Genomic DNA, 26,266 nt, shown 5'->3' with positions numbered 1-26,266 from the left:
AGGTGAACTGAGATTGAATTATATTGACAGTACTTTGTGCTCTTTCTTGTATATAACAAGTATTTAATAACAGTTGTGGGATGAATAAATGTCTCCTCTTAATGAACTATTTCAGAAAACAACACTGAATATCGATATTCATTAAATGCTATATGAACCTTAAAACAAGCAAAGCATCAAAATTAATCTTTAAGTTCTTAAGTTTCTCCTCCCTCATCTTCATTCCTTGTAACAGAAGACTGTATTTTAAAATTTTAATTACTTCATTTGCCTCAAAAGAATTCATAGATGTAAGATTAACAAAGAAATAAAGAGCCACTAGTCAGCTCTCTTCTAGAATTTAGATTCTCAGTTATTTCCTTTCTCTCAACCCTTTCCCCCTCTAATCTGTTTTCCACATAGCGGGCAGAGTGATCTTAAAAAACCAAATACAAATCAGAGTGAATCACTTCATTGCTTTAAATCTCTTACTGGCTTCCTATTTTTCTTGGAATGAAAACAAACTTAGCACAACCTCCAAGGCAAAGCTCCAGCCTCATCTTCAGCTTCAGCTTGTACCACTTGTCTTTTGTCTCTTACCTTTCAAAGTGCCTCATACATAGTCACCCCTCAGTACATACCTGTTGAATAAATGGGTTGATTAATAAATATATTAGAAAGAATAAAGGATAAATTTAAGACTATATAATTTCAAGGAACTTTGCTTTTATTTTCAAATTGTCCTACTGGGTCAGGGAAGAAAACTGATATGGACCCAATGGCTTGATAAATGCTTACTTTGGCTTTGGCTTTGAAGCCAAGAGAATTGCTTGGGAGAGAGGGAGAGAATCCAGATGGAAGCAGAGGTAGGAGATCTGCTTTCTGACTAGTGTGCTGGGCAGTGTCAGGGAGAGGAGTGGCTGCATTGACCCTTCAATCCGACAATACCTAGAACATAGCACTGGCTGGCACAACAGAAAATCTTCAGTCAACATATCTGAAATAATAAATAAAAATGGCCTTCCTACATTACCATATGCCTTCCAAGCTACAAGTAATCCTTTGTAATTTCCTCCTTAATGCTGCCATTGAAGAATGCTTTTGCCTATGTTTAGCTGAATGTTTTGATAGAGGGAAAGTCATGTTAGGCCAAGGTTAGGCCGAGTCATGATATTTTAAGAATGACTATCCTAAGTCCAGTTCGGAAGAGGCTTATTATTCGTCTAATTCATAAATATTCCCCTGCGTATTCACAAAGACTATTTCCTTTCAAAGGAAAGAGATCTCTTTTCTTAACTCTAATGTAATTTCTGGAAAAGGAGCTTATTCAAGAAAGAACAAAGAATTGAGCCGTAGTTTAATAATGATGGGATTACCAATATGTTAGTGAGCATATTCTACTGGGGCTCACTTGGCTCCAAGGGCAGACAGTGCAGTAAGTACTTGCAGAAAAAGTGAACAGTTTACCTCATTGGACTGAAAAATGTTTACATGGCCCCAGGAGCTTAGCAAAGGGTGGTCTGGCGGAGTTGATGACACAGGCTTATAGGGTAAGATTTTGGGGAACTGGAGAATGCCTTTCTGGCATATTAAAGATATAATTGTCTGATAATTCCTTGAAATTCCTCAGCTAGAAGTTTATTTATTTAGCATAGGGATGGCAAATTACCTCAGCTTGTATGGCAAGATGAAAAATATTGGTGATGGCTACTAGAAACCTTATAATGAGAAAAGTTCTGAGGTCATATTTGGGCTCATCAAGAAAGTATTATAATTTAGCAAAGTCAGGTAAGAGTTTTGCAATGAGATTGGTGGCACACCACATATTTAATACCCCCTTTTAATGACCTTTTTTGTTTATTTTGTTAAAATCTAAGTAATTAGATCTAAAAATCCCCTTGATTTTCACATAAACTCTATGAGGTAAGTACTGTTATAATATTTTTTTTCAGATGAGGAAACTAATGTACAGACATGTGAAGCTTCCTAAAGTATAAAGCCAATTAGTGGTGAAACTTATGTTTGAACACATGCCTGCCTACTTCTTAAGAGCCATATAATTTTCCCTAAGAATTCTGGAGTGCTGGTATTTAAAGCTATTATCACTCATTTATACCCTAGAGTGAATGAGTTTCTCTCTATTGTCCTACCTAACATAGGAAAATATAAAAGATTAATAAAGTTGGCAGGGCTAAAGACAAACTTTAGCTACTTTATAACACTAAGACTGATTTTCAGTCTAAATATTGAAAACTTAGTATATGGCTAAGCTAGTCAAGGAAATATAAATTATTTCTAGACTATTTATAAGGACGGAATACATCTATACATTTATACCTTGAGATCAGATCCAAATAGAAGTTCTATTCCCAGATGTGATTTTTACCCCTTGAACTGTTTATTCTAAAAATAAAGATATCCTGATGAAATTCTAAAGGCAATTAATTACGTTTTTGTTTTCCTTAAACATTTAAAGTGTGTTCTTTTAATGGGATGATCTATTTATGGAAATATATTAGTATCACTTTCCCCAAGTAGTTATTTTTGTAATTAACTGTTAAAATTATTTGTAAATATGTAATTTATAGTATCCACATAAAACAATTTGGATTTTACCCAAAGTCAGGGGAAAAAAAAAACAGCAAAAAAACTTTCAAATATTTTTACTTGGTGTTAGAAATGTCAGAATATGATTTTACTTCTTGCCTGTTTTTTTCTTTTACAGAAAAAACTGTTATTGCTCAACCAATATTTGTTTTTGAAAAGAGAGAACAAACTTTTAAGGTAAGTTCAAGTAACTGTTCTTTGTTTGAGTTTTACTTTGACAAAGAAAATTGTATTTCAAAAAGCTAGCTATACTAAATGATATCACTGTTGAATAAGTTTATGTTCTTGTTCTTCACTTAACAGAGAATATTTATATAGTATGAATTTACTGACAGCAATTTGGCTGAAATGGGAAGCCAGTAGCCTTGTCTTGAAGCCATGTCATTTTTACTAAATTATGGGCTTTGTTTTTTTTTTTGTTTTTTTTTTTTTTTTTTTGGAGTGATTTGGAAAGGGGAGGAAGTGAAAAAGCTTAGGAGGGCTAAGTCTCCTTATGGGTCTCCATCACCAACTCAGCCTAAAACTGGGTAAAAGTAAGTTGTAAACTGCGATGTTTGATTTAAAAAGGGATCTTAAGGACTCTATCTGATTTTTGGCATCATGCTAAAATCAACTGCTTTGAAAGAAAAACGATAAGATTAGTAGCACTTTCACTTTAGCTTAATTAGTATTTTCTTGTTATCCATTCTTGTTTGTGCAGGAAATTTACCCTACCACCCACAAAACTAAGTAAAGGAAAACTTAAATCAAAGCCCTTGTTTAAAATCAAGTTCCTGGGCCTCTCCCCAGGCCAACTGCTTCAGCATCCGAGAGTTGCTGTTTGAAAATCCTCTTTTTAAACAAGCTCCCACAAGGGATTCTGCAGTCACTGAAATATAAAACTGCTTTCTTGACTTTGCTTTTTATTGAATACGTGCCTAGTGAGTAACAGTGAGTGGCTTTGTCCCGACCTAGCGGAATAGACCTGGCTTTTGAGAATCCTCTTATAAAGTGACTAGGGTGGAAATCTGATGTAAAAACAGCCCTCAGCTCTCATTGGCAGCTTTGTTTCCTTCCAGAGACCTGCAGAAGAAACCCTGTGTGAAGCAGCAGAACATGGTATGATTTACGTCCTGTATTTCAAAATCAATCTTTATACAAATAAGCAGACAACAGCATTTTGGCATGGGACACAGACTACGTAAGACTTAATGGTCTTTCTTGTGTTTAAACCTGAAAGTGCCATATGCTCACACATAATAGAATATACAGATGTTGTATAATAAAGTTATACACTTGAAATTTATATAATGTTATTAATCAGTGTTATCCCAATAAATTTAATTAATAAAGATTTCAACGGGAAAGTGTAGATTAAACTACATTAGAACTAAAAATAAAGGACATTTTGTTAAAACATGAGGACCATATTCTTCAAAACAAAGAAAGCCTGAGCAACTAATGCAGATTAAAAGAGACTAAAGACTTGTGACATTCAAATGCTATACATGATCCTGGACTGAATCTTGGACTGAGGAGAAAAATGCTATAAAGGACATTTTCAGTCAATGGACAAAATTAGGGTTGGTGGGTTAGATAAGAGTTTATTGTATGTTATGTTAATTTTCCTGAAGTTGATCATCTTACTGATATAATATAAGAGATGTTCTTATTCTTATAAAATACTCATTGAACTATTTAGATGGAAGGTGGCGTAACACACACAATTTAATCTGAAGTGATTCATAAAAATACGTATAGAAATAGAGAATGATAAATCAAATGAGGCAAAATGTTAACAATTGGTGAATCTGGCTAAGGGGCATATGAGAATTCTTTGTAATATTTTTCCAACTTTTCTGTAAATTTGAAAATATTTCCAAATTAAAATAAAATTCAAAAAAACAAAACATGAAAGTAGATTTGCTTTTGTTTTGAAAGATGATGTGATGGTCCCTGAGAACAGTAATGTTAGCAACTCTAAAATCCCATGATTCTCTACTGCCTGTGTCTCAACCTACCCAAAACATTCTCTGTATAATCTCAGAATTCGTACTCAATTTTCTGCTGAAGCCACTCGTTTCTGATGTTTTCATACTAGGATGATAAGCCTATTGGTTTAAAATCACCAAGCTTTTAACCCTAACATTTAAAATTGTGCTTCAGAAGTTAAAATGTTATCAGGTGATAATTTATGTAGACAAAATGAAATTCTATTTATCCCCCCATATCATTGGTTGAGGATAATTTATCGTTGCAATCATTTCATCTTTCACATTGAATTTCTTGCAGAGGGTAATGGTTTTTCAAGAAAGCGCATACGATCTTCATCTTTTACTTTGCATTCTACAGATTCTCAGTCCCCAGGAGGTAGGCATATCCTTGACTGCTGAGTGTTTACTGTTACATTTACTGAGTGTGAAATTTTAAAGAAACTTTTCAAATGGATAATGTTTAAAAGTCTACCCACTGGATAGTGTTTATAATATATTGTTAATGAGAACAGCAGGCTATACAATGGATTGTACAGTGAGTCACTATTTAAGCAATGAATTTATCAACATTGGAAAAAGACTGAAAGGACATAGCCACAATGTTAACAATGGTTATTTTAGGTAATGAAATTACAAGTGATTTGGTGATTTGGGTTTTCCCCTCACTTTGTATTTTGTTGTATTTCCAAAGTTTCTGCATTAAGTATGTATTAGCTTTGTAATTAGGGAAAATTGCCATTTTCCCCTAAGTAACCATCCACTTAAATAAATAGATGTCTGCCTTTTAAAAAGACACTTTATTCTAAGCACGTGATCATGTAGTACTCGGAGTATTCGGAGTAAATCAGTGACTTAGTTTGCTACACTCAAAGCACTCCAGTAATTCATTTTATTATCGATTGCATCGTGCTCTTCCTTGTAATACAGCAATTTATGTCATGTCTGTCTCCTCCACTGTAAATTCTTTGAGGTCATTTTCATGCCCAATAGCGGTGAGTACTCAAATATTTACTGAATTGAATGGAAATTCATTTATTATCTTCAGCAGAGGTACAGTTTATTTTTATTGATAAAAAGACAAATATTTTTTCTAAGTTAGTGATATAGAAAATTTTCTGAAACAGCAAAAGATCCAAGTCCAAAGAAACACAAAACCCACTTCCTTATTCACTTCAGTTTGCAATCTGCTTTTAGTGTCAGCCTTGTCCCAGAAGCGAATGAGATCATCATCCTTCACTGACCTCCCAACCTTCCCCCCTTCTGGGCCAGGTAATAAAGAGTTTCTAGAACCTTAAGCCTGACACGCTTTTTAAAATCCATTCTCGTAAATGAAGATCTTCTTTTCTCAGGTGGCATAAAATGCTGACATTTTAGTGGCAAATAAAATAGAGGTCTTAGCAAAGTATGTGTACAGACAGCATATCTATTTATTTTGGTAGAAAGTTTGAATTTGATGATTTTTGTTTAGGATTTCATGTTTATGATAGCAATATGTTATATAAGGCAACCCTGTAAAATAACTTGCTTTATTTTCTTATCATCCATTTATACAGTTTTTAATATATACATGGTATTCACAATATACAGTTATGCTTTAGATTTTTACTCTAAAGTTTATGATTTAGATTTATATTTTAAAGTTTAGACTATGATTCCTTTTGAACTTTTCACTAATTAAAACATTACTTCTTTTTATTTGAAATTCATAATGCTTTGCTCAGTAAAACTATTTTATGTAATGAAATATTTGTAATGGTTGGAACATTTTCTACATTAAATTTTTTTTTTAAAGATTTTATTGGGGAAGGGGAACAGGACTTTATTGGGGAACAGTGTGTACTTACAGGACTTTTCTAAGTCAAGTTGTTGTCCTTTCAATCTTAGTTGTGGAGGGTGCAGCTCAGCTCCAGGTCCATTTGTCGTTGTTAGTTGCAGGGGGCACATCCCACCATCCCTTGCGGGAGTCAAACCGGCAACCTTGTGGTTGAGAGCCCACTCACCCATGTGTGGGAATCTAACCGGCAGCCTTCGGTGTTAGGAGCACGGAGCTCCAACCGCCTGAGACACCGGGCTGGCCCTGTATATTAAAATGACGATTTATATTCTTGTGTGTTTTTGTTTCTACTGAACAACCAACTGACTTTTCCAAGTTAAGTTTGCCACTAAGAAATAAAAAATACAAACTATTCACTTTCTTTTAACTGATCCCCATCTACCTGGAACCAGTGAATATTCAAATTAATTAGTCATTCCAAGCATGACTGAGCAACAAGATGTCAGACACTTTTCAGATACATAGGAGATATATTCTAACTCAATAGGCCCCCTCTAATCCCGACTGACAAATTCCATTAAGAGGAATAGGGGTCCTGATCCTAGAGGGTTTGTTTTATTATGTTTGTGCAAAAAGCAAAGGGATAGCTTTAATTTATCTAAGTACGTAACTCCTTCAATTCTTTTTTTTTTAATTCAGACACACAAAAAGAATGAATAAAGGAACATTCATATCAGTAAGCACCATTTCCTTTTATGCTGTGCAGAATATTGGTAGTGTTGGAATGGAGAACAATAGTAGTTTTATATGGTCCATTCATTGTTGGCTTTCAATACTACAGATCATAAAAACTTAGAATTAGAGAAGCAATCCTACCCCAACATTTATAATATGTTATAATACTTTGAAGAAGCGGTTCTTATTCTTTTCCTCACCTCCATTAATCAAATGCTCAAAGGTTGCTGTCTGCAATTTGCAACCAAGACGTGATTTCTTTGGAATATATACCAATTCCATACATAGAAAAATAACCTAGCATAATCTTTACTTCTTTACTTCTCATCATCATCTTTACTTCTCTCTTCAGGTATCATTAGAGTGGGGAGATGGGCAGAATTTGCTGAGTTTTATAACATTCCATAAGAAATACATATTCATGCTCACAGAGGGTTCATTCCCAATTTAGATTTTATAATCTGTAGAATTTGTCTCATTACTCTACCTCATGATTCTAAAGACTGCCTGGCCTGTTAGTGACCTAATGTTCACTTGCACGTGTGAGAGTAAGCAGAACTAGGTAGCAAAACTGTCTTGCCATCACGCATTTTCCGCAGAACCAGCGCTGTCATGCGCCGTTGCCTACTCCTCCGTTAGTGCCAACACTGACATCTACTGGTGAGTTCCGCACAAGACTGTTAAAAGCCAAACGTGGAAACGGACCCACTCTCATAGATGGAAAATTTTCTAAATATTTTTTCTTACAGTGAAGAAAAACAATGTTTTCATGACACCAACTCTTGTACAAAGGAACGTTGACATAAACAGTGCCAAACGAGGTATGTCGTTTATTACAAAAACCTGAGAAATTACATTTTGCCATCTATATTGTGATCTGCATATGTGTGTGATGGGGGTATGGAGGCAGGGCTGAGTGACAAAACGTGAAGGAATGTGTTTGGTAAGCTATGTCCCATGGTCAGGATAAATAGTTATCGGGTGAAAGCTAGGCCGGGAATAAGGAGTAGGTGATTCACTGGCTATTTTGACTTTGATTAGTTAACATTAACCCCTCATGTAATGATGACTTGAGAAAATAAGCATTCGTCAAAAATATGGAGAAAGAAGTCTTTCACTAGCGATATATTGACCCAATAATTCTGTTCTCTTAAGGTCCTGTCAGACATTCTGAACATGTTCTAAGACCTGCTATTTTGCAGCCACCTCCAGCTCAAAGGTGTGAAAAAGTACGAAAAAAACTTGCACACAACGCATTGGAACACTGCAAGACTCAAGAAAAAGCAAAAAATAACGTAAGAAAACCTCCTATGGTAGGACTGACCTCAATCCCCCATCCTTTTTTTTAGCAGATTGTTGTGGGCCCCACATCCAGAATTCGGAGTTATGTGAGGTTTGTGCTGGTGCAGAATCAGCTGCTAAGCTGGAGGAACACCGGAGTAGGCAGCAAAAAGCCCTCAGTAACCTCATTAAATGTATTCTCTTCAATTGGAGAGTTGTTCCCAGGAACGATTGTTGTGGTCTCTCCGAAACTGCAAAGCTGAGTCCTGTATAGTAGGAACCCTTGTGGTCTTGTCCCAGTGCACTGATGCCCTGTGAGAATAAGGAGAGCTATGAGGGGGCGGGGGCTGGGAGTCACAAGTCAAAAAGTGACAGGGATTTTCTGCATCCCCAGCTGGTCAAAATCCTAGTGCTTTTTTGCTGCTTTAGGTCACACCAGGGATCCACTCCAGACCCATTTCATGGATAACAGACAGGAGAAGGCAACTACCTACACAGTATAAACGGGAGGGCTTGGGAAGCCTCTGGATACAGATAAGAATTCTTTCCTCCAACTGTGTGCAGGGCTGAATCACTTGCCGCGGGCCTTTCTAAGGAGATACTCATTTTGCTCAGACCAGGCAGATACGGGTTTGCTACAGTTCTAGCTGTGTCTTCCAGAAGCAGACACTTGAGAGGAATGGGACACAGGATTGTTTGTTTGGAATGTGAGAGTTAAATTCATCAGTCATTTTGTTTCCAGCTAAACTATTGGGGGTTGATCACCAAGTTTTGTTTTGCTTTTCCATACTGAATACAAGGACAGTGACACATGGAGTGTTAAAAATACCAGTGATTTCATCAATTCAATGAAAATAATCAGAATGGTACTAATCCTACCTCTGCCACTATGTTTCCTTTCTTGGAAACAAGTGCCCAGCCTTCTCTTTTTATTACTGAAGTGAAGAAGTATTTCTAAATCATTTTCTTTGTAAGATATGATTTCATGAGACCCATTGTGAATTTTCAAAATCACTTTATCATTTATGCATGGTTTAAGATGGGATTTTTTTTTAAGTAAAACATGTTTTAAATTTTAAATCAGTATATTATTAAAAGTTTTTATTTAAAAATAACTTAATAACCATCACCATATTACTTACATTCTTTTATCTAAAAAGTGATGTGTGTTGGTTTTTTTAAGTTTATAAGGAAAAGTATGATGTGTTGACTAATTTATAAAATGTTATTATATTGTATTTGATTTTGGCATAGCATATACCATATATTATATATTAAAATTTTTATTGCATGTTATGATATCAAAAGTAGATCAATATTTCTTCTTTAGCACAATTTTTTAAAATCTTCATTGCATATTTTTAAAATAAAATTTAATATATTTCTTGCATTTTCTTCCTAAATGATTAAGCACAAGAGAAATTTTTAGGCTATTGTTTGTAAGCATTTCTTCTTGCATAACTTATTAAGCATATGAATACAGAACTTATTCCTAATTAGTGAAAAGCCTAATGGGATATGCCCATCATTGAACTTTCTATTTAATGATGACCTTTGAAAAGCTAAAGAAAAACTAAATGCTGTGTAAGAATTCTGACAAAATAAGTGTAATTTATAGATCTAGTGAAAATTATCTCTAGGTGAATTTTATAGAAACATTATTTTTATGTTCCCTATTAATTTGTACGAGGTGTGATCAAACAATATGGTGAATGTTTAAATGAAAAATAATTTATTACAATGAAAGACACATTGCCATTAATCCCTCTCAAAATACTCCCCTTCTCTTTGAACACACTTATCCCATCATTCTTGCCATTTTGTGAAGCAGTTCTGGAAGTCCTCTTTTGTGAGTGTCTTTAGTTGCACTATTGTGTCTGCCTCAATGTCCTGAATCATTTTGACTTTGGGGAAGACCCAGAAGTTAGCCGGTGCCAGATCCAGTGAATAAGGTGGATGAGGACGCGCCGTAATATTTTTACTTGATAGAACTTGACATACCAGAAGCAATGTGGGATGTGGACTATTGTCATGATGGAGGATGATTTACAGCACACTTTAAAACACACCTCTCAACCATAGCTCACACCTGACTGACTGCACTGAACAAGTCGAAAATTGTTACCCACTGTTACTAAGGTTTGATGTGCTACTTTCTGTATTGAAGATCCCTGCCTTTCCATTGGATGGCACTCGGCAGCTGCATTCACAGTATTTTGTGATCACAACGGAAAGGCTCCATGTCACACATCGCATCTGGTATAGCAACTTCTGTCAAATAAAAACATTACAGTGTGTCCTCATCCACCTTTTTCAGCGGATCTGGTACCATGTGACTTCTGGCTCTTCCCCAAAGTCAAAATGACCGTGAAAAGTAACGTTTTGAATTGATTCAGCACATCTAGGCAGCCAAAACAGTGCAACTAAAGACTCTCATGAAAGAGGACTTTCAGAACTGCTTCAGAAAGTGGCAAGAACGATGGGATAAGTGTGTTTGAAGTGAGGGGGAGTATTTTGAGGGGGACTAATGGCAATGTGTCTTTTACTGTAATAAATTTTTTTTTAATTTAAACATTCACTGTATGTTTTGATCACACCTCGTATATCAAAATCAGAGCAATTTTTATTCAGCCTGTCATTAATCAATGGTCACTTATTTTGTATTTAAACAGTTTATGCCTAATAAAACTATTTTAAGCAATAGAAGAGTAAGAACTACTGTTTTGGCTGAGAGATAAATCCTCTGAGTGACAAGTCATGAGCATGTGTTTTGATCTTTGCTAACCAATGGCACATACTCTCTTTATACATATTTTTCAGCTCTCAAATTGTGTTATAAAGGGAAAACTATTTCTCTTGATTGATATCAAATTAAAGTGGAAACAGACTTTATTACTTTTAAAGACATGAATTCCCTATGACATCTTTGCAAATCTTTGATGGGGGGAAGGAGGTGTCCACAAAACACTGGGGACACTAAATCATTTACAGAGTTCTTTCCAGTTCTAAAATTGCTCACTCTTTCATTTATACATTAATGCAGGTGATGTGTATAGACAGCGTAACTAATTGATTAAGTTACTAGTTGAAAGTTTCTAGATGAAGATACGGAGTTTCCTTTACATTGGGTGGTGGTGTTGGTGAAGCTCTTAGGGTGTTTCCAGGTATTAAATAGTCCTGAAAGATAGATTTACTAATCTAGAAATGAGAATGAACTCCATTTGGCTAAAAAAGTAAAAGTAACAAAAGGAATGGGATTTCTGAATATTATGATTAAGTGTACGGTCTCTGGTGTCAGACCCAGACTCAAATGTCAGCCCCATTCCTGGCCGGGCCAAGTTTTTTAAATTTGTTAGGTCAGTTTATTCATCTGTAAAATATAGATAATAGATGGACAAAGTATAGAGATTTGTTGTGAGGAGTACATGTTTGTTGTGAGATAATGTACATATAATGCTTACAGCAGTACTTGAACATATTAAATTTTCAGTACATTTAACTATATTGTTTTCTTGTCTGATGTTCCAATCGTAAGCAATTTAAATAAATGGATTTCTTTCTGTTTAGATTTCTGAGAGGAACTCCTGTTTGCTAAGTAAAAATTTACCAAGTGCCAGAATTTCAGCCCAGCTGTCTACCAACCAGAATGTTTTGGGTGCTACATCAGTAGGGTAAGTTAATGATAAGGAAACAAGTGCTGTCCTTTCATTCTTGCTTTCTTTCATCATTATACCATTGAAGGGAAATAATTTTCTGACATTATACAGATAAATTGCCAAGATTTCTGTTTGAAAGCAGATTTTCTTAGAATAAATAAAAGTTAAACAAAAAGAAAGCAGATTTTATAAAGAACACAAGTTTTAAATGCTCTTCAAAATGTCTAATATTTAAATATCATGTTAATATTGGTTTGTCTCCATTGTCTCACTGACTTGGATGAGAACATTTCAAATAAATTTTTGTTTAGTTAGGCATTAATTATCTGGCTACTAGATTAACCTTTCCCTCCATTTCTCTGGCCGCCTTTATTTCCTCCTTTTAATTCTTTTTTGGCATCATTTATTATTTATGACATAGATTGGATAGACAACAAAGAAAGCAGCATAAATATGCAAAGCGAAAATTAATATTTACTAGTATCACCAGTGATGAAGGCATGTTTGATCTAAGAGAAGATTAAAACTAGCTGTGAACATGACTGGACTCATGATTAGGGCCTGTGCAGGTACCGAAGCAATCACCTACACTGGGGACACTGCGGACCCCGGAGCATATCTGCCTACAGATAGAGGGCTGCATGTCTTAGAGTTTCTCACCATGCAAAACACTTTTAATATTTAAAAAAAAAATTTAAACCAATTCACACTCAAGTATAACTGTTAGATTGATTTAGCTTTTGCCCTGGGAGCCTCTGATCAATAAAAGCATTGGCTACTTGGGGAAGAGGAGAGTGGAGATTAGAGATTGGAGAATCTGTGCTGGAAGAGCAAAAAGATAAGGATTGGAAAGCCCACCCCCCACCGCCATTGATCACATGGCCAGTTCAGAGATGGGTACAGGGCTGAGACTGGCCTCAGCCTATGCTGTATCACTGTAACAGCTGTCAAATACTTTGAATAGATCCCTGAAATTACCTATCTCAAGTTTTACTTGTTTCTCATAAAGTACAGATAAACAAAAGTTAGCGGTAGACGTTTTTATATCAATATGTTTACTTTACATAAATCTATTAAACCATCTCATAATTTCATGTGGTAAGATTTAAAATGGTTTTTTCATAAATTTAAATAGCAAATGCTTATTTCTTTTCCTTAGATGTCAACAAAATGAAGATCAGTATTCTTTTAAAAGCTGCAGTTCTGGTTTTGTTTTTGGAGAAAACATGGTAGAAAGAGTTTTGGTAAGATTTTCACAAATGTTTCTATTATTACATAGAGAGCTGTCATTTCATATTTCTGAAGACAAATTAATTAAGACAGTGGTAAATTGGAGCATATTCTTTAACTCCTGGCTTCAAAAGCACGTTTTCTTTCTTTAACTGGAAAGATTCTCCTGGGAAGCTAGTTCTAGTTGTTAGAATAATAGACAGGAACCCACAGAGGAAGAGAATTGTATAATTATAACATTATTACTGATGAGAAATATTAAATAGTTCTTGACTTGTGTTAAACCAAAGGTACCCAAAGAAATCCCAGAATTATCTGCAATAGTTAGATAAGCTTAACTAATAATGATATTTTCATACAGTTTTTCAATAGTATTTTTCATAACAGGATGCATTTGAAATTGCAATCTTTTCTCATTAACCACAACCCTCCCCTTCAAGCTCTTAGGTTGAGAAGCATTATTGTAACTGCGGGGGAGAGCGGACAGCAATTTAAGAGAAAACTTTACTGGCCTAGGGGAATATACTTCCCAAGTGGAAACCCCGACTATTATTACTATCATCCTTATTCCATATCAAGCGTCCTCCTGCGTTAGGCAGTTGCTGCTCTGCCCTTCTTGAGGCATGTTTCTAAAACAACATCATCTACAGCAGGGAATTACTTGTATACAGCAAAGTGAAAACTGGAGCAAATGAGCCTATGATTTCATCTGGTCCATCACCTCTTCATACCCTTTCCAGTTTTTACCCAGGCCAGAATCTTGGCTGAGATAGGCCAAGGCGGCTGGCTAGCTTGCCTTATGGCTGTCAGTTACATGCAGAACCCCAAGGGGGCTGTAGAGATTTTAAAACCAGTGAAAGGACTCAGATTAACAAAAGGACCAACTCATGAGGTCAGTTTATTCCAAGATTTTTAGGGCTTCCACATATCAGTCACTTTTAAGACCCAGTTTATTCCACACCATCCTAAGGCTAAACTCCAAATCCAAGGAGTATCATCATAGTTTTTCAGTTTAGGCATCGTCTGTCACTCCTAAAATGAAAATTGACTCCTGCAATCCTAGAGCTGTTGACCCACACCTTTGCGTCAGAATGGACCAACTTCCAGAGTGAAGTTCCAAGCAGTATATTTAGGCACATTTACTCTGTAACATTTTTTCCTAAATCTAGCACTAGATTAGTCACAGCTTCTGTAAGATGTCACGGACAAAAATAAAATATGGTCCAAACTTCATAGGATCAACCTTAACAGTCAACTCAATTTAACAAACGTATTGTGTTCTTATGATATATAAAGCATTGGCGTTAGTGTCAAGTTTGGCTGCATATTAGAATCATCTGGTGAGTGTTGGAAGTATTTCTTATGCCTGGGCATCCCCCCAAACCAATTAGATTAGAATCTCGGTGGGTGAAGCCAGGTATCAGGTGATTCAAACATACAGCCAGGCTTGAAAAGGACATAGATAAGTGGTTATGCAAAGCCAAAGGAGACGCTGTGTTCCAGAGGTGCTTATAATCTAGTAAAGGAAGACAGAGAGATCTGTATACAAAGGAACTACAGTCAGGGTTATAGATTTAATTGGAGGAGGCCCTGGTGCACATTTCCTGTGGGCACTGTAAATTTGGTTTACAAAAGAACCTGAGCTTCCTATCTCATTGAGTTGATAACATCATAAAGAAAGATAGCAGGAGCTATGGAGATAACTGGTATTTGTCCTCTAGTTAACACAATAATCCTCTGGCCTTGTGATTTGGGGGCCAGATAGCCTCCTGACTTGTTAGCTGACCACGTGCTTTAAGTCATTAAGCTTTCTGTACCTTAGTTTCTATTTTCTTAAAATGCAAATAATTATACCCATCCCTATCAATTTTAACACAGCATCTTGATGCCCAGTTAAATAATGTGAAAAGAATCTTAGGTTTAGAAGGAAAAAGATAAATTCTGAAGTATCATTCCACTTCTCTCTATTCTGCAGGGGACCATCCAGTATCATAAACGGCATGACAATTACTCCGCCTTTTTTCATACAGACCTTGATTATAACACACGTGCAGAGCCCCACGTATGAGGCCTTAAAAGCGATTATTGGCAAAAACTGTCTTGGAGGAAAATTTAAGATTCTTTCTATAAAGATGATCTCTGAGACAGCTTAGAGGCTTCTCTGGATAACTTTTTATTACTATTTTTTTGAGAAGTGGCTAGAACGAGTGAATTGCTGGGAATACTGAAATACCTCGAAACAGAGGTGGTAGTTACAGTTCCTTCTACACCAGGTTAGTCTGGTGGTAGCATGGAAAAGCTGCACCCTCCTTTGGGGCCTCTGAAACTTCTCACATTGTCCCTGGAACTAGATCCCACCTGAAGTAGGCTGGTGCTAACTGGATAATGCTTCTGGAGGATCAGAATTTTGAGGTCCTCTAATGATAGGAATTCCCTGTTCAGTACGCAGGGAGCCCAAACAAAGACGTAACAGTTGGGTTTGTTTTCTGCCATGTTGAAACAGAAGAACAGAAGTATCTTTTGGCTCACTGTGAATCAATGAGGATAAAAATAAGTAATACATCTTTTTCTCCCACTTAGGGTACTCAAAAACTCACCCAGCCTCAACTTGAAAATGATTCCTATGTCAAGGAAAAACCATTCAAATCCACTTTAAAATTTCCTATCAACTCTCCAAACTCAAGTAAGGATCATTTCATGTGTAAAACATTTGATTCAACTAGTTTATTTCCTATTTACCCATGTCATTTGTTTAGTATCTATAAAATATAAAAACAATAGTGCAGTAGTTTTTAATTTGTTGGTAAATATTAAAACATATAAATATGGTTACATGATATAGAAGGTTTTTAAAATCTTTGAGTTAATGATATGGAGAATCGTTAAAGAGATTTACGTAAACTCAAACACTTTGGGTTTTTGGAAACATTCATTGTTATAAAGTGATAAGGAGATATGTGTGTGAATAGGGGCAACAAAGAACTTTCACAGTAGAGAAAATGGGGTCTTTTATATGTTTTCCCCCCTATTTTCTCTTAGGAACAGACTCTATTAAAAATATATCCCTAATTGAATCAGCTGCTGCTTTCTCTTCTAAATCATCACCAAAGTGCTTGCTGGAGAAAATTGATGTAATAACAGGGGAGGAAGCAGAATATAATGTGTTAAAGGTTTGTATATCATATATTGCTCTTTCTGGTAGCACTTACATACACAGAATAAAATTACCATCACCAGGGAGATTTTAAAAAATAAAGGCAGAAGTATAGTTTTCAAGAAGACTAAGCTGCTTAAATAAAAATGTTGGACGCTTCCTAATGTTAAACCAACATTTTGTTGTATTCTTACATTTGTACATGTAATTTGCAGGAAAACGGGTTGTTGGATTTACAGCCATTCACATTAGTCCATTTGGAAGACGACAGCTCAGGACCCTTTCTTAAAATAACTTTGACCTATGTTTCATACTTCCAATCTGCTTTTATAATCAGTGCGATTATCATATAATTTTAAAATTCTACTTACACTGAATATTTTTAAATGCTGCTGAGATGAATTGAATTATAGTTCAAGATAGTAAAAGAATTTTGTTTTCTTTCTGAAAGTTCTTAAGTAACTTCTGATTTTCATTTAAATCAAGAATTTCACATGTGTAGTATAGTTTCATATATAAGATTTGAATGTTGAGTGGTCTAGGTATCAGCCTAGGCATATGAAATGTAATTACTATAATTTAATCATTGTCAACAAGGCACAGATTTCTCTTTGCCTTTCTATCTACATCTGTTCTTCTCTCAAACTCTCCTTTCCTCTTCTCTTCCCCCATGATCTACTGATATATTTACTATACAAGTTTGTCTCAGCATAACTGTAACATTAGATTAAAACCAGACTTGCTAGGGGTGAGGCCTTGGCATGCTGTATTTTTAACAAGTCGTCTAAGTGATTCGTGTACACAGCAATATTTGAGAACCATTGGTAAGCATTAAGTTATAGTCTGGTATCATCCTAGTTCTCATGCTGTATTCTTTGAAATTTTTAAGCATACAAATAGTTCCATGATTTCTTTACTTTCAAACAAATTACATAGTTCAAATAACATTAAGTTTAATGAAAAAGTTGGTGTGTATATAGATATATTGTTAAGTGAAAAAGAAAGTATGTATGATATTCTACCATTTATAGAAAAAAATGGGAACATATATATGTATTGGCATGTATATACATACAAACATCTCTGGAAGGATAAACAAAATATTAGCAACAGTGGGTACTCATTGCAGAGGGTAGGAATTGGCAGATGGGGAATTAGGGTTGGGGAAGGACTGCTCCCTTTGTACAACGTTTTGCTTTTTAGTGTTTGAACTATTTAAAACTTCTATGTTTTTAAAAGTCAAGTAAAACTTAAAGGCTGATGTATTAATTATTAACAAAGGTTATCCTAGTAAAAGATCAAACAAAAGTGTTATAGCATAGGAAAGAATTTACTTTGAAAAAAATGTTCTATATATTTTACATTTTAAAATATTATTCTCCAGATCAACTGTAAGCTTTTCATATTCAACAAAACAACACAGTCCTGGATTGAAAGGGGCAGAGGAGCTTTGAGACTGAATGACACAGCAAGCAGTGACTGTGGAACATTCCAGTCAAGACTAAGTAAGGAATGATTTTGTAAAGCAAGACACTATTTCTCAGGGTAATATTTCTCATGTAGTTGTATATCATTTTCTGGAGATGTGTTATAAAATATGTCAACAATCAGACTGTTGAAAACAATATTGTTTCTAATGTGCTATAACAGCTTCCTGTTTAGAGGAGGCTCTGGTGTCAGACTGCATGGGTTCCAGTTCTGGCTCCCCGAGTGACTAACTGGTGACCTTGAACAAGTTACCTGCCCTAGTTGTATCAGTTTAAAATGGGGATGACACCAGTCTATGACATATTGAGTGACTATGGAATTCAGTGAGATAATGCATATAAAGCATTATAACAGAGCCCAGCACACATCTAAAGAGTAATCAGATTATTATTTAAAAGACTATGATCCAAATTATTTTAAAAGTGAAAATAATTTTTCTAAAAGAGAATATTCACCCTATAATTTAGCCTTGCCATTCTAAACATGGTGTGTGGGTTGGGATGAAGAGTCAGTTTTCAAAGAAATACAGGTGCGTGGTTATTGAATCCTGTAGACAGAGTGATGGTTAGAATCTGGAATCAATTAAAGTGAAAGATTCAGGAGGTTATTTGCACCCAAAAAGACACACTGGCCATTGTTCAGAGACCCAAACTGCAAGTGAGCCCAGGCAGAGATCTGGGTAGGGTGGATAGGTTTGGTTTACTAGTCAATATTGGGAAGTCAAAGGTGTGGAGGAGACCACAGATAGACGTTGGAGCTAGGTATGTGGATATTTGTTGAGTTTCAGCTGTCAAGCTCAAGAAATGGGTAAGGAGTAGAATTCAGACTCAGAAAACAGAAGCAGTATCTTCAGTTTTGTAACTGGCAAACTGGTTTCTTAATAACCCAAATATTATTCCAAAGGCAGGTAGGAGCTGGTTGTTTTCTACTCTGGTTTAATTCCTCTCCTCCCACTGCCTGCCAAAAAAACCACGAAACAACTTTTCTTTTTATTATACAGGTAATACACATTCATTATAAAAGACAGAAAATATAGATCAACAAAAAACATTTTAAATCACTCATAGGCCTATCTTCCTGTGATAGCCTCTGTTAACAGATTATATTCTTCTGCACTTTGTTCTCTATATACATATATTTATACATATATTGAAAAATCAGTGATCCATGGTGTTTATATTCGTTTATAACCTGATTTTTTCTTTTATATAATATACCATGATCACCTTTATACATCAATAATTAACTTCATTATTCTTAATGGGTTTATAATATATTGAATAGATATACCATTATTTATTTAACTAATTTCATTTTCTGAATGCTTAAAGTTTTTGTTTCAGTTTTCTCTATTTTAAACAGTTCTTGGATAAATTCTTCAGACCACTAGGTCCTCAAAGGAGTTCTAAAATTTTAATCATTTTTAATATTATAGTAAAACATATATAATTCCAGGATTTTAAGCTAAAAAAAAGTCCTCTAACATAAGCCCACTTTGAAAACCAAGTTGTAATCTAGTCCAATTACAACTTAGTAGTGAAAATGCAGTCTGAAAAACAACTACAGTATGTACTTTGCTTTCAAAAATGGCAAATTCCCCTGGAAGGTTAAGAATCAACTGTTGTGTAGTTTGATACATTTACTTTCCTATTTTAGTTATGCGCAATCAAGGCAGCCTGAGGCTGATTCTCAATAGCAAACTCTGGGCTCAAATGGAGATTCAAAGAGCGAACCACAAAAATATACGAATAACAGCTACTGATTTAGAAGACTATAGCATCAAAGTGTTTTTAATTCAGGTAAGTAACAAATTTCAGTGATCGAGGATTACCCTCCCCCCTACTATATTTATAGATCTCTGCAACTACTATTTTTTTTTCATTTTATTATAATAACCTGTACCATTGGCAAAAAATCAGCCATTCATTTTGGTTGTTTACAGTCTAATACAAGACCTGAATTTTATATGAAATTTAGAGATCAACACCAAAATCTATAGTAATCAATTTGTACCTGTCCCAAACATTTGTATTGATATACACTATCAAACCTCTATCTATATCTTTCTTTACTATTGAAATTATGTCAACAATATTACTAAGTTACCAAAGGGACTATTATCAAGATTGGCTCCTAGGAAGCTAGTAGAATCCACATCCTGATGCTTATACTGAATGCTGAAATTGAGAAGGCTTTGAGATGACTAGAAAGGAATCAGTGAGAAATGGAAAAACACAGGGCAAGCAAGTTAAAACAACCAGTCCAACAGCACATTCCAATTCTGGACATGAGTCAATCTCCAAGGAAACAGGATGGGAGCAGAGCTTTAGTTGTTCCCTGCAGAAGAAACGCTTGACCTCAAATACAACATATCCAGGCACAAGAGAGAAAGCTGCCAGGAATCAGGTCAGAGAAAAGGCTTGGTTTCCCCTGTGGGCTGAGACCCAGAAGACTGGAGAAGACTGAGTACCCAAGTGATTTCAGGCAGAAGGTCACAATACAAGTAAATTGGCATCCATATAGTAATGAAAAAGAAGTTGGCAAGTGACCACTGGTGAAAAACCAAAGGTTTTATTAACTACAAGTAAGTGCACTGTTAGGTGTAAATGGTGTTGAGAATTAAGATGTTAAAAGTGAGATGATGCCGAAACCCCGTTTGCCATTTAGGGAGGTAATATTTGACACTCTGCCAGGCCAGCTCCTCTTGGCTTTGAGTGGTCCATAACCTGCCTGAGACTGAGACTAAGATTGACAGTGTTTCTTATGATTAGATTCTGCTGCTCAGTATCTGACTCATGATGACTTTTTACATTGTAGAATATTGTTTTTTAGAGACAATCAAATAAAATGCAAATAAAAATCACCTAAAATTCCACTCCCAGAGATGGTCAACTTTTAACATTTTGGTCTTATACTATATATATTTATTTTGTGTGTGTACATATTTACATATGTACCATACTGTACATACTGTATAACTTTCAGGCAAGTTATTTAGCGTCCTTCAACCTGATTTTACTCATCTGCCAAATAAAGATAATAATAATATACTTTATAAAGTAGTTGAAGAAAAACTAAGAAAATAAAAAACAAAAAATAGAAAAAAACATAGAAAAAAAGAAAAAGTGGTTGAGAAGATTAGACAGCTAACATTGATTGTGAAATGCACATATGTAACCTTTTCACTTATCAATGAAAATGAGTATTTAAGGCAACTTAAGAACATGCAAATGAAAAAATATAATTTAAGACTCTTCTCCTGAAAGTTGGCATATAGTTGGTTCAACCTTCGGTTCTTGGCTGAATGTTTACTAGCTCTCTGGAGGGTTTGCAAAGAGAAAATTTTTCAGGTTTTCTTTGAAATTGTGAAAAGATACAAAAATGTAAACTACCACCATGTTACCTCAAAGATCACTGACTTAGATGACAAAAACCTGGGATTCAAGTCCCAGCCAATTTGCCAACTAGCTGTGTAAATTCAGACAAATCAGGGCACCTTTCTGATCCCTAATCTCATCTGTAAAAGGAAGAGGGAAACCAGGTTACGTTGAATACCTGTGCTACGTGCTTTTGTTAATATAAATGGTACACATAACCATAGTTTTATTATAAGGATTGGATAAAAAACAACATAACCGTAAATGTTATACCAATGGCATTGTTACCGTGATTTTTTATATTGATAGCAATCGTAAAAATAGCCTAGAAAAGTATTGAAAACAAGGACTTCTGATGTGTTTATGATACAATCTCAGAGAGTGCTCTAACGAGCTCTGCTTTTCCACAGAGCTGTGTGGCTTGCAGGGGATGTCTAAACCAAGTGATGTAAAGGAAATGGATGTCTCCTCCCACAGTCCTACGATTTTCTACAGTGTAAAATAGTGGAGGAAGGGTGGTCTTTCACAAACTTAAATTCAAACAGAAATTTTAAATCACAAAATTTCATTTTCTCAGTTTAAAAGGCACACATTGGGACCTCTTATAAAATTACCCACTTTAGGATTCAGTTTGGTTCAAGGTAAATCGACTTTTTACCCTTTAATTTTTAGGATTATTTATGTTCTAGATTTGTGTCATATAATCCCTTCCTTATTAATAGTGAAAGATTAAAAAGCCATAAAATGTGCCTATTTATTAAGTCATTTATATTCCTAGCAAATTAATTTTCCTCATGCAGGCCAGTGCCAAAGATACTGGGTATCTGTATGCAGCAATACATCATCGTCTGGTTGCTCTTAGAAGCTTCAATAAGCAGAAAGACATAAATCAAGCTGAAAGCCAGTCAGAAACGGTCATCCAGCAATTAAACTGTGATAGCTGTGATGAGGATGAGGATGATTTCATCGGAGTTACTAAAAATAGATCAGGTAAGTAACATTCCTTTTGTTAGGTTGGAGGTTTAAGAAAGAAATTTTATGCACAATCCTAATATATGAAATAGATTTTTAAAAAGTGGAGAGTATCTGTTTCAAGTAGTGGGGGTTAGAGCCCTAGCTGTTTGGATCCGAGCAATAGGTTTGAAAATCTGTCTTCTATATGTGGCCTTCATTAGGATTTTACCAAAAATCAGTCTCATCATGATGCCTGCATATCATTCACATTTAAATTGCATAAAAGACCATATTTACAATTTAAAGTAATTACAGTGCTACCCAGAAACTAACCATTTATTCATATTTCTTTTCAATTCTCATTCTCCTAATATTGGCTATAATAAGAGAAATTAGAAATACTTGTAATGGAGCCACCAGGCAAATCTGGCTTGAAACACTGAAAACCCTGTTTAGGGTTTTGGAATCTGTTTAGTACTTTATTTTCAGAGACTTTCTTTGCCTGAGGCAAAAAGTATTATTTCTTTTATTGTGTCAGGATTCATGAATTGAGCAAGGTTGAAGTAGAACCAGTAGTAAACAGACTTTTAGGTTTCAGTGCTTGTCCTGATGAGTAGAGTTAAAATTAAAGTTCATCATTATTTTTGGAGAAAAACATTGTCAATAAGCCCAGCTTTCTTATATAGATGTAGCTATTCTAATAAAGTCATCCAAATATTTTCAGTAATAGTTTCATTAAGCCCTAAATTCTGCTCTACAGAGGAATGAGTAATATACTTACAAAGATAGTGTGTTAGCAAGCAATTTTCTAACTTTTAATCATTTAAAATCTCAAAGCTACTTTAATCATGCATATTTAAGAATCCATCAAAGAACAGAGCAGAACTCAACGAAATATCTTCCTTTGCCTAATACTAAAAATGTAATCAAGAGGAAAAATGCACAAAACATGAAAATCAGGATCATAAACTGCTTAACTCAGTGAATTAGAGAACTAAGTGAATATGACTTTTATTGTTATTATTAAATGACTTATTCTTTGAAAGCTATAAAATTATTTTTATATTATTATAATGTTTATATTGTCAACAATAAAATAGGGTCTTATTAGAAGATGAGTTGGTATCCATTAAAAATGTTAACTTGAAAGAAGATTCAATGGCAAAGTTCTCATCGACAAATGACCTGTGTATGGAATCTATATTTTATTATATTCCATTTTAGGAAAGGATAATATGCAACTATCTCCATAGATGAGAAACAATGGAAGTTAATGTCAATCATATGACCCCACCTTCCCATGCCATTTTTCCCCCTTTCATTTAGCACCTTCTCCAGGAGATGCTGCATACAAATGGTAAAACGTTGTGAAAGCAATAAAAAGTCTAATTTTTTAAACTTTGTTGCCCATGAATTAAGGAAAGGTTTAATGATCTGAAAATGTCATGTTTAAAATTAGCAACATTTGCAAATGTTACTTATACAAATATAAATTCTATAGATTTCATTTCCTCACCAGTAAGCATATTCATGAGTATTCACATTCACTTGTATTCAATAGTAAATCTAATCTGAATATAACATTGTATAATAAAATATTTTACATTTATATCACAGATCCTTCTAGGTGGACCCACAGACAGTCGGTTGCCTGTTCATGAGTGCTACCTACTATAAAACATGACAACATCTGCAAAAAACTTGGCCACCTTACTGAAAATGCTAAACCATCCTAACTAAATGAGAAGATTCTATTCATTCCTTGAAGAGTTTTTATAGAAAAGTTCATGAAATATAATTTGTTGCAATTAAAATTTTTCTTTTATGTAGTCTAATAATTCTGAGGTTTTACATTTTGAATACTGTGGAGAAAATGACAGAATTTAAGAAATACATGGATTTCAGAAGTTCAAAATTAGGATTTTTGAAGTTAATTTAGAATAGGATTTGATAACTAATTTGGACAATTCATCACATTGATGGATATAATAGTTAAAATTATGAATTGCTGAATTTGATAAATATCTAACTAAAATATTTATTTTTTCAGTCAAACATTGTCTGGCCATAAAACAAATATTTTTAAAAATTTCTAGTCATTTTTTTTTAAACCACTATAACTACATAATAACATTTCATTAAAGCATGTTTTTCTTCTGGGAAATGTGTATTTTCATTTAGCCTTTGGATTTCCTAATACTATAAAATTATATATTCATGGTATGAATTCCTTTAAAGAGAATATGTTCTTGGACTTGTAGCCATTGCACCTTGTGTATGCTTGACTTATGGTCAGTATCCAATAGTCGAAGGAATGAACAAAATACATTACCTGTGTATCAAAACACTAAGTATACAAAAAGTAAAATTTGTTAACTTGTCCTTTGCTTTATTTATGTAATTAAATTATCATTAATATTCTAGTAGGTGTGACTATATAGAGACCTTTCTTAAAACAAATATATAGAGCCAAATGAATTTTTTCTTAAATGCCATTATTATGGTAGACTACGGTAATTTCAACAAACATGCAACAAAGTTTTAATGCTCCTCGTTTGATTTTTGTTTCAGAAACACTTAATGAGTTACACAAGAAAATTAGTCTCAGTGCTTCCAATTATGTTTCATTTTTCAATCTACTGTGATCACCCCATCTTTCAAAATGACTTTTGATTCTGATCCTGAAACGATTCTCCTGTTAGAGGCATCTTAGTCTGTTCAGGCTGCCATAACAAAATATCATAGACTGGGTGGCTTAAACAAGAGAAATTTATTTCTTATAGTTTCGGAGGCTGGGAAGTCCAAAATCAAGGTGCTGGCAAGGTAGGTTTCATTCTGAGGCCTCTTCTCTTGATTTGTAGGGGGCCACTGTGGGCTCACATGACCTCTTCTTTGTGGAAGCATGGTGAGAGAGAGAACAAGTTCTCTGTTGTCACTTCTTATAATCTCATCAGACCAGGACTCCCACCCTCAGACCCTCATCTAGCCCTAATTACCTCCCAAAGCCCCATCTCCAAATACCATCACTTTGGGGGTTAGGGCTTCAACCTATGAATTTTGCAAGAACATAAACCTTCTTATCCCCATAACAAGGTAAAAAAATCCACAATTCCAAAATGATTTCTAAAAATATTTTGATATTTCAAAACTATGGCATTGGTGGTTATTGAAATAACTGGTAAATGTTTAGCCTAATAAAGACTTGATGTATAATAGTTCTCAAAAGTTAGAGGATTACCAAAATTTCTTAATTTCTGCCAATCTAGTGGACATAAAAGGCGATTTCACTATTACCTTAATTTGTATTTTTTTGATTTCTAATAAGGTAGAGTATCTTTCATTCCTTATGTTTCTTCCAAGAAATTCCTGTTCATAATCTTTGCAAAGCTAATCATGTCATTTTCTCCTTTTAGAGGCTTCCTAGCATATACGGGATAAAAGCCAAGTCCTAAACATAGATATAATACTTTCCATGTCTTTTTCTCTGTCTACTTTCTAGCCTCACCTCCTATGGTTGCCTGCCTCCCTCTAAATTCTCTGGGATTTCAGAACTGCTATTTCATTGCTCTATACCGTTACGGAATTCCTTTCTCCCTCTTGCTGATTCTGGCTAATACCTACTCATTCTTTAAGACTTGGCTCATGACATTTCCAGAAAGCTTTCCCTAACTCCTCTTAGGCTGAGTGAAGACCTGTTCCTCCAGATGTCTATAGCATTCTGTGTATAACTCTACCATTGCATAAACTTTATGCTCCGTAAGAAGGCAGACTACCTTTTATTTATGATTTTATCTCCTGCATCTAGCAGGATGCCTGGACCATAGCAGGCAATCAAATAATTTGATCTCTATTGACTTGTGTTGTGTGTATAAGGCTCAACGGGAAGATAGAAATAAGGATCTGAAGCTCAGGAGACAGTCTGGGCTAAAGATACTGGTAGTAGCTAAAGTCATGGAAGGGGAAAGACTAATATTTGCCAAGAGTATACCTTGTAATGGGCACCTGGCTAGGGAGTTGTACATATATTTACAACTTTATAAGGTAGCTATTATATTTTA

The 26,266-nt window shown here is 34.8% G+C and overlaps 1 protein-coding gene across 4 annotated transcripts in view; it reads left to right on the top strand.

The window, feature by feature from the left end:
- The window catches only part of RANBP3L (RAN binding protein 3 like), a 45,360-nt gene extending 20,747 nt beyond the window's left edge, over positions 1–24,613 (top strand). The window contains exons 2-15 of one of the 4 annotated variants that reach the window (XM_033111128.1): positions 2,705–2,763; positions 3,645–3,684; positions 4,858–4,935; positions 5,754–5,828; positions 7,818–7,889; positions 8,224–8,363; positions 11,917–12,020; positions 13,165–13,249; positions 15,816–15,918; positions 16,275–16,405; positions 17,774–17,894; positions 19,534–19,676; positions 22,055–22,244; positions 23,826–24,449. In XM_033111128.1, coding sequence (XP_032967019.1) covers positions 2,705–2,763; positions 3,645–3,684; positions 4,858–4,935; positions 5,754–5,828; positions 7,818–7,889; positions 8,224–8,363; positions 11,917–12,020; positions 13,165–13,249; positions 15,816–15,918; positions 16,275–16,405; positions 17,774–17,894; positions 19,534–19,676; positions 22,055–22,244; positions 23,826–23,869 — 1,385 coding nt within the window. In that variant the 3' untranslated portion in view covers positions 23,870–24,449. Of the gene's footprint in view, positions 1–2,704; positions 2,764–3,644; positions 3,685–4,857; positions 4,936–5,753; positions 5,829–6,515; positions 7,070–7,667; positions 7,729–7,817; positions 7,890–8,223; positions 8,364–11,916; positions 12,021–13,164; positions 13,250–15,815; positions 15,919–16,274; positions 16,406–17,773; positions 17,895–19,533; positions 19,677–22,054; positions 22,245–23,825 lie in introns of those variants that run through there. The other 3 variants (XM_033111125.1, XM_033111126.1, XM_033111127.1) reach the window with 3 other exon arrangements.
- The last annotated feature ends 1,653 nt before the right edge of the window (positions 24,614–26,266 follow it).

The sequence above is a fragment of the Rhinolophus ferrumequinum genome, chromosome 7 (genome assembly GCF_004115265.2).
Source record: "Rhinolophus ferrumequinum isolate MPI-CBG mRhiFer1 chromosome 7, mRhiFer1_v1.p, whole genome shotgun sequence".
In the NCBI taxonomy this organism is placed as follows: domain Eukaryota; kingdom Metazoa; phylum Chordata; class Mammalia; order Chiroptera; family Rhinolophidae; genus Rhinolophus; species Rhinolophus ferrumequinum.
The sequence above is the reverse complement of the archived record's forward strand: the minus strand, read 5'-3'. Positions and strand labels throughout refer to the sequence as shown.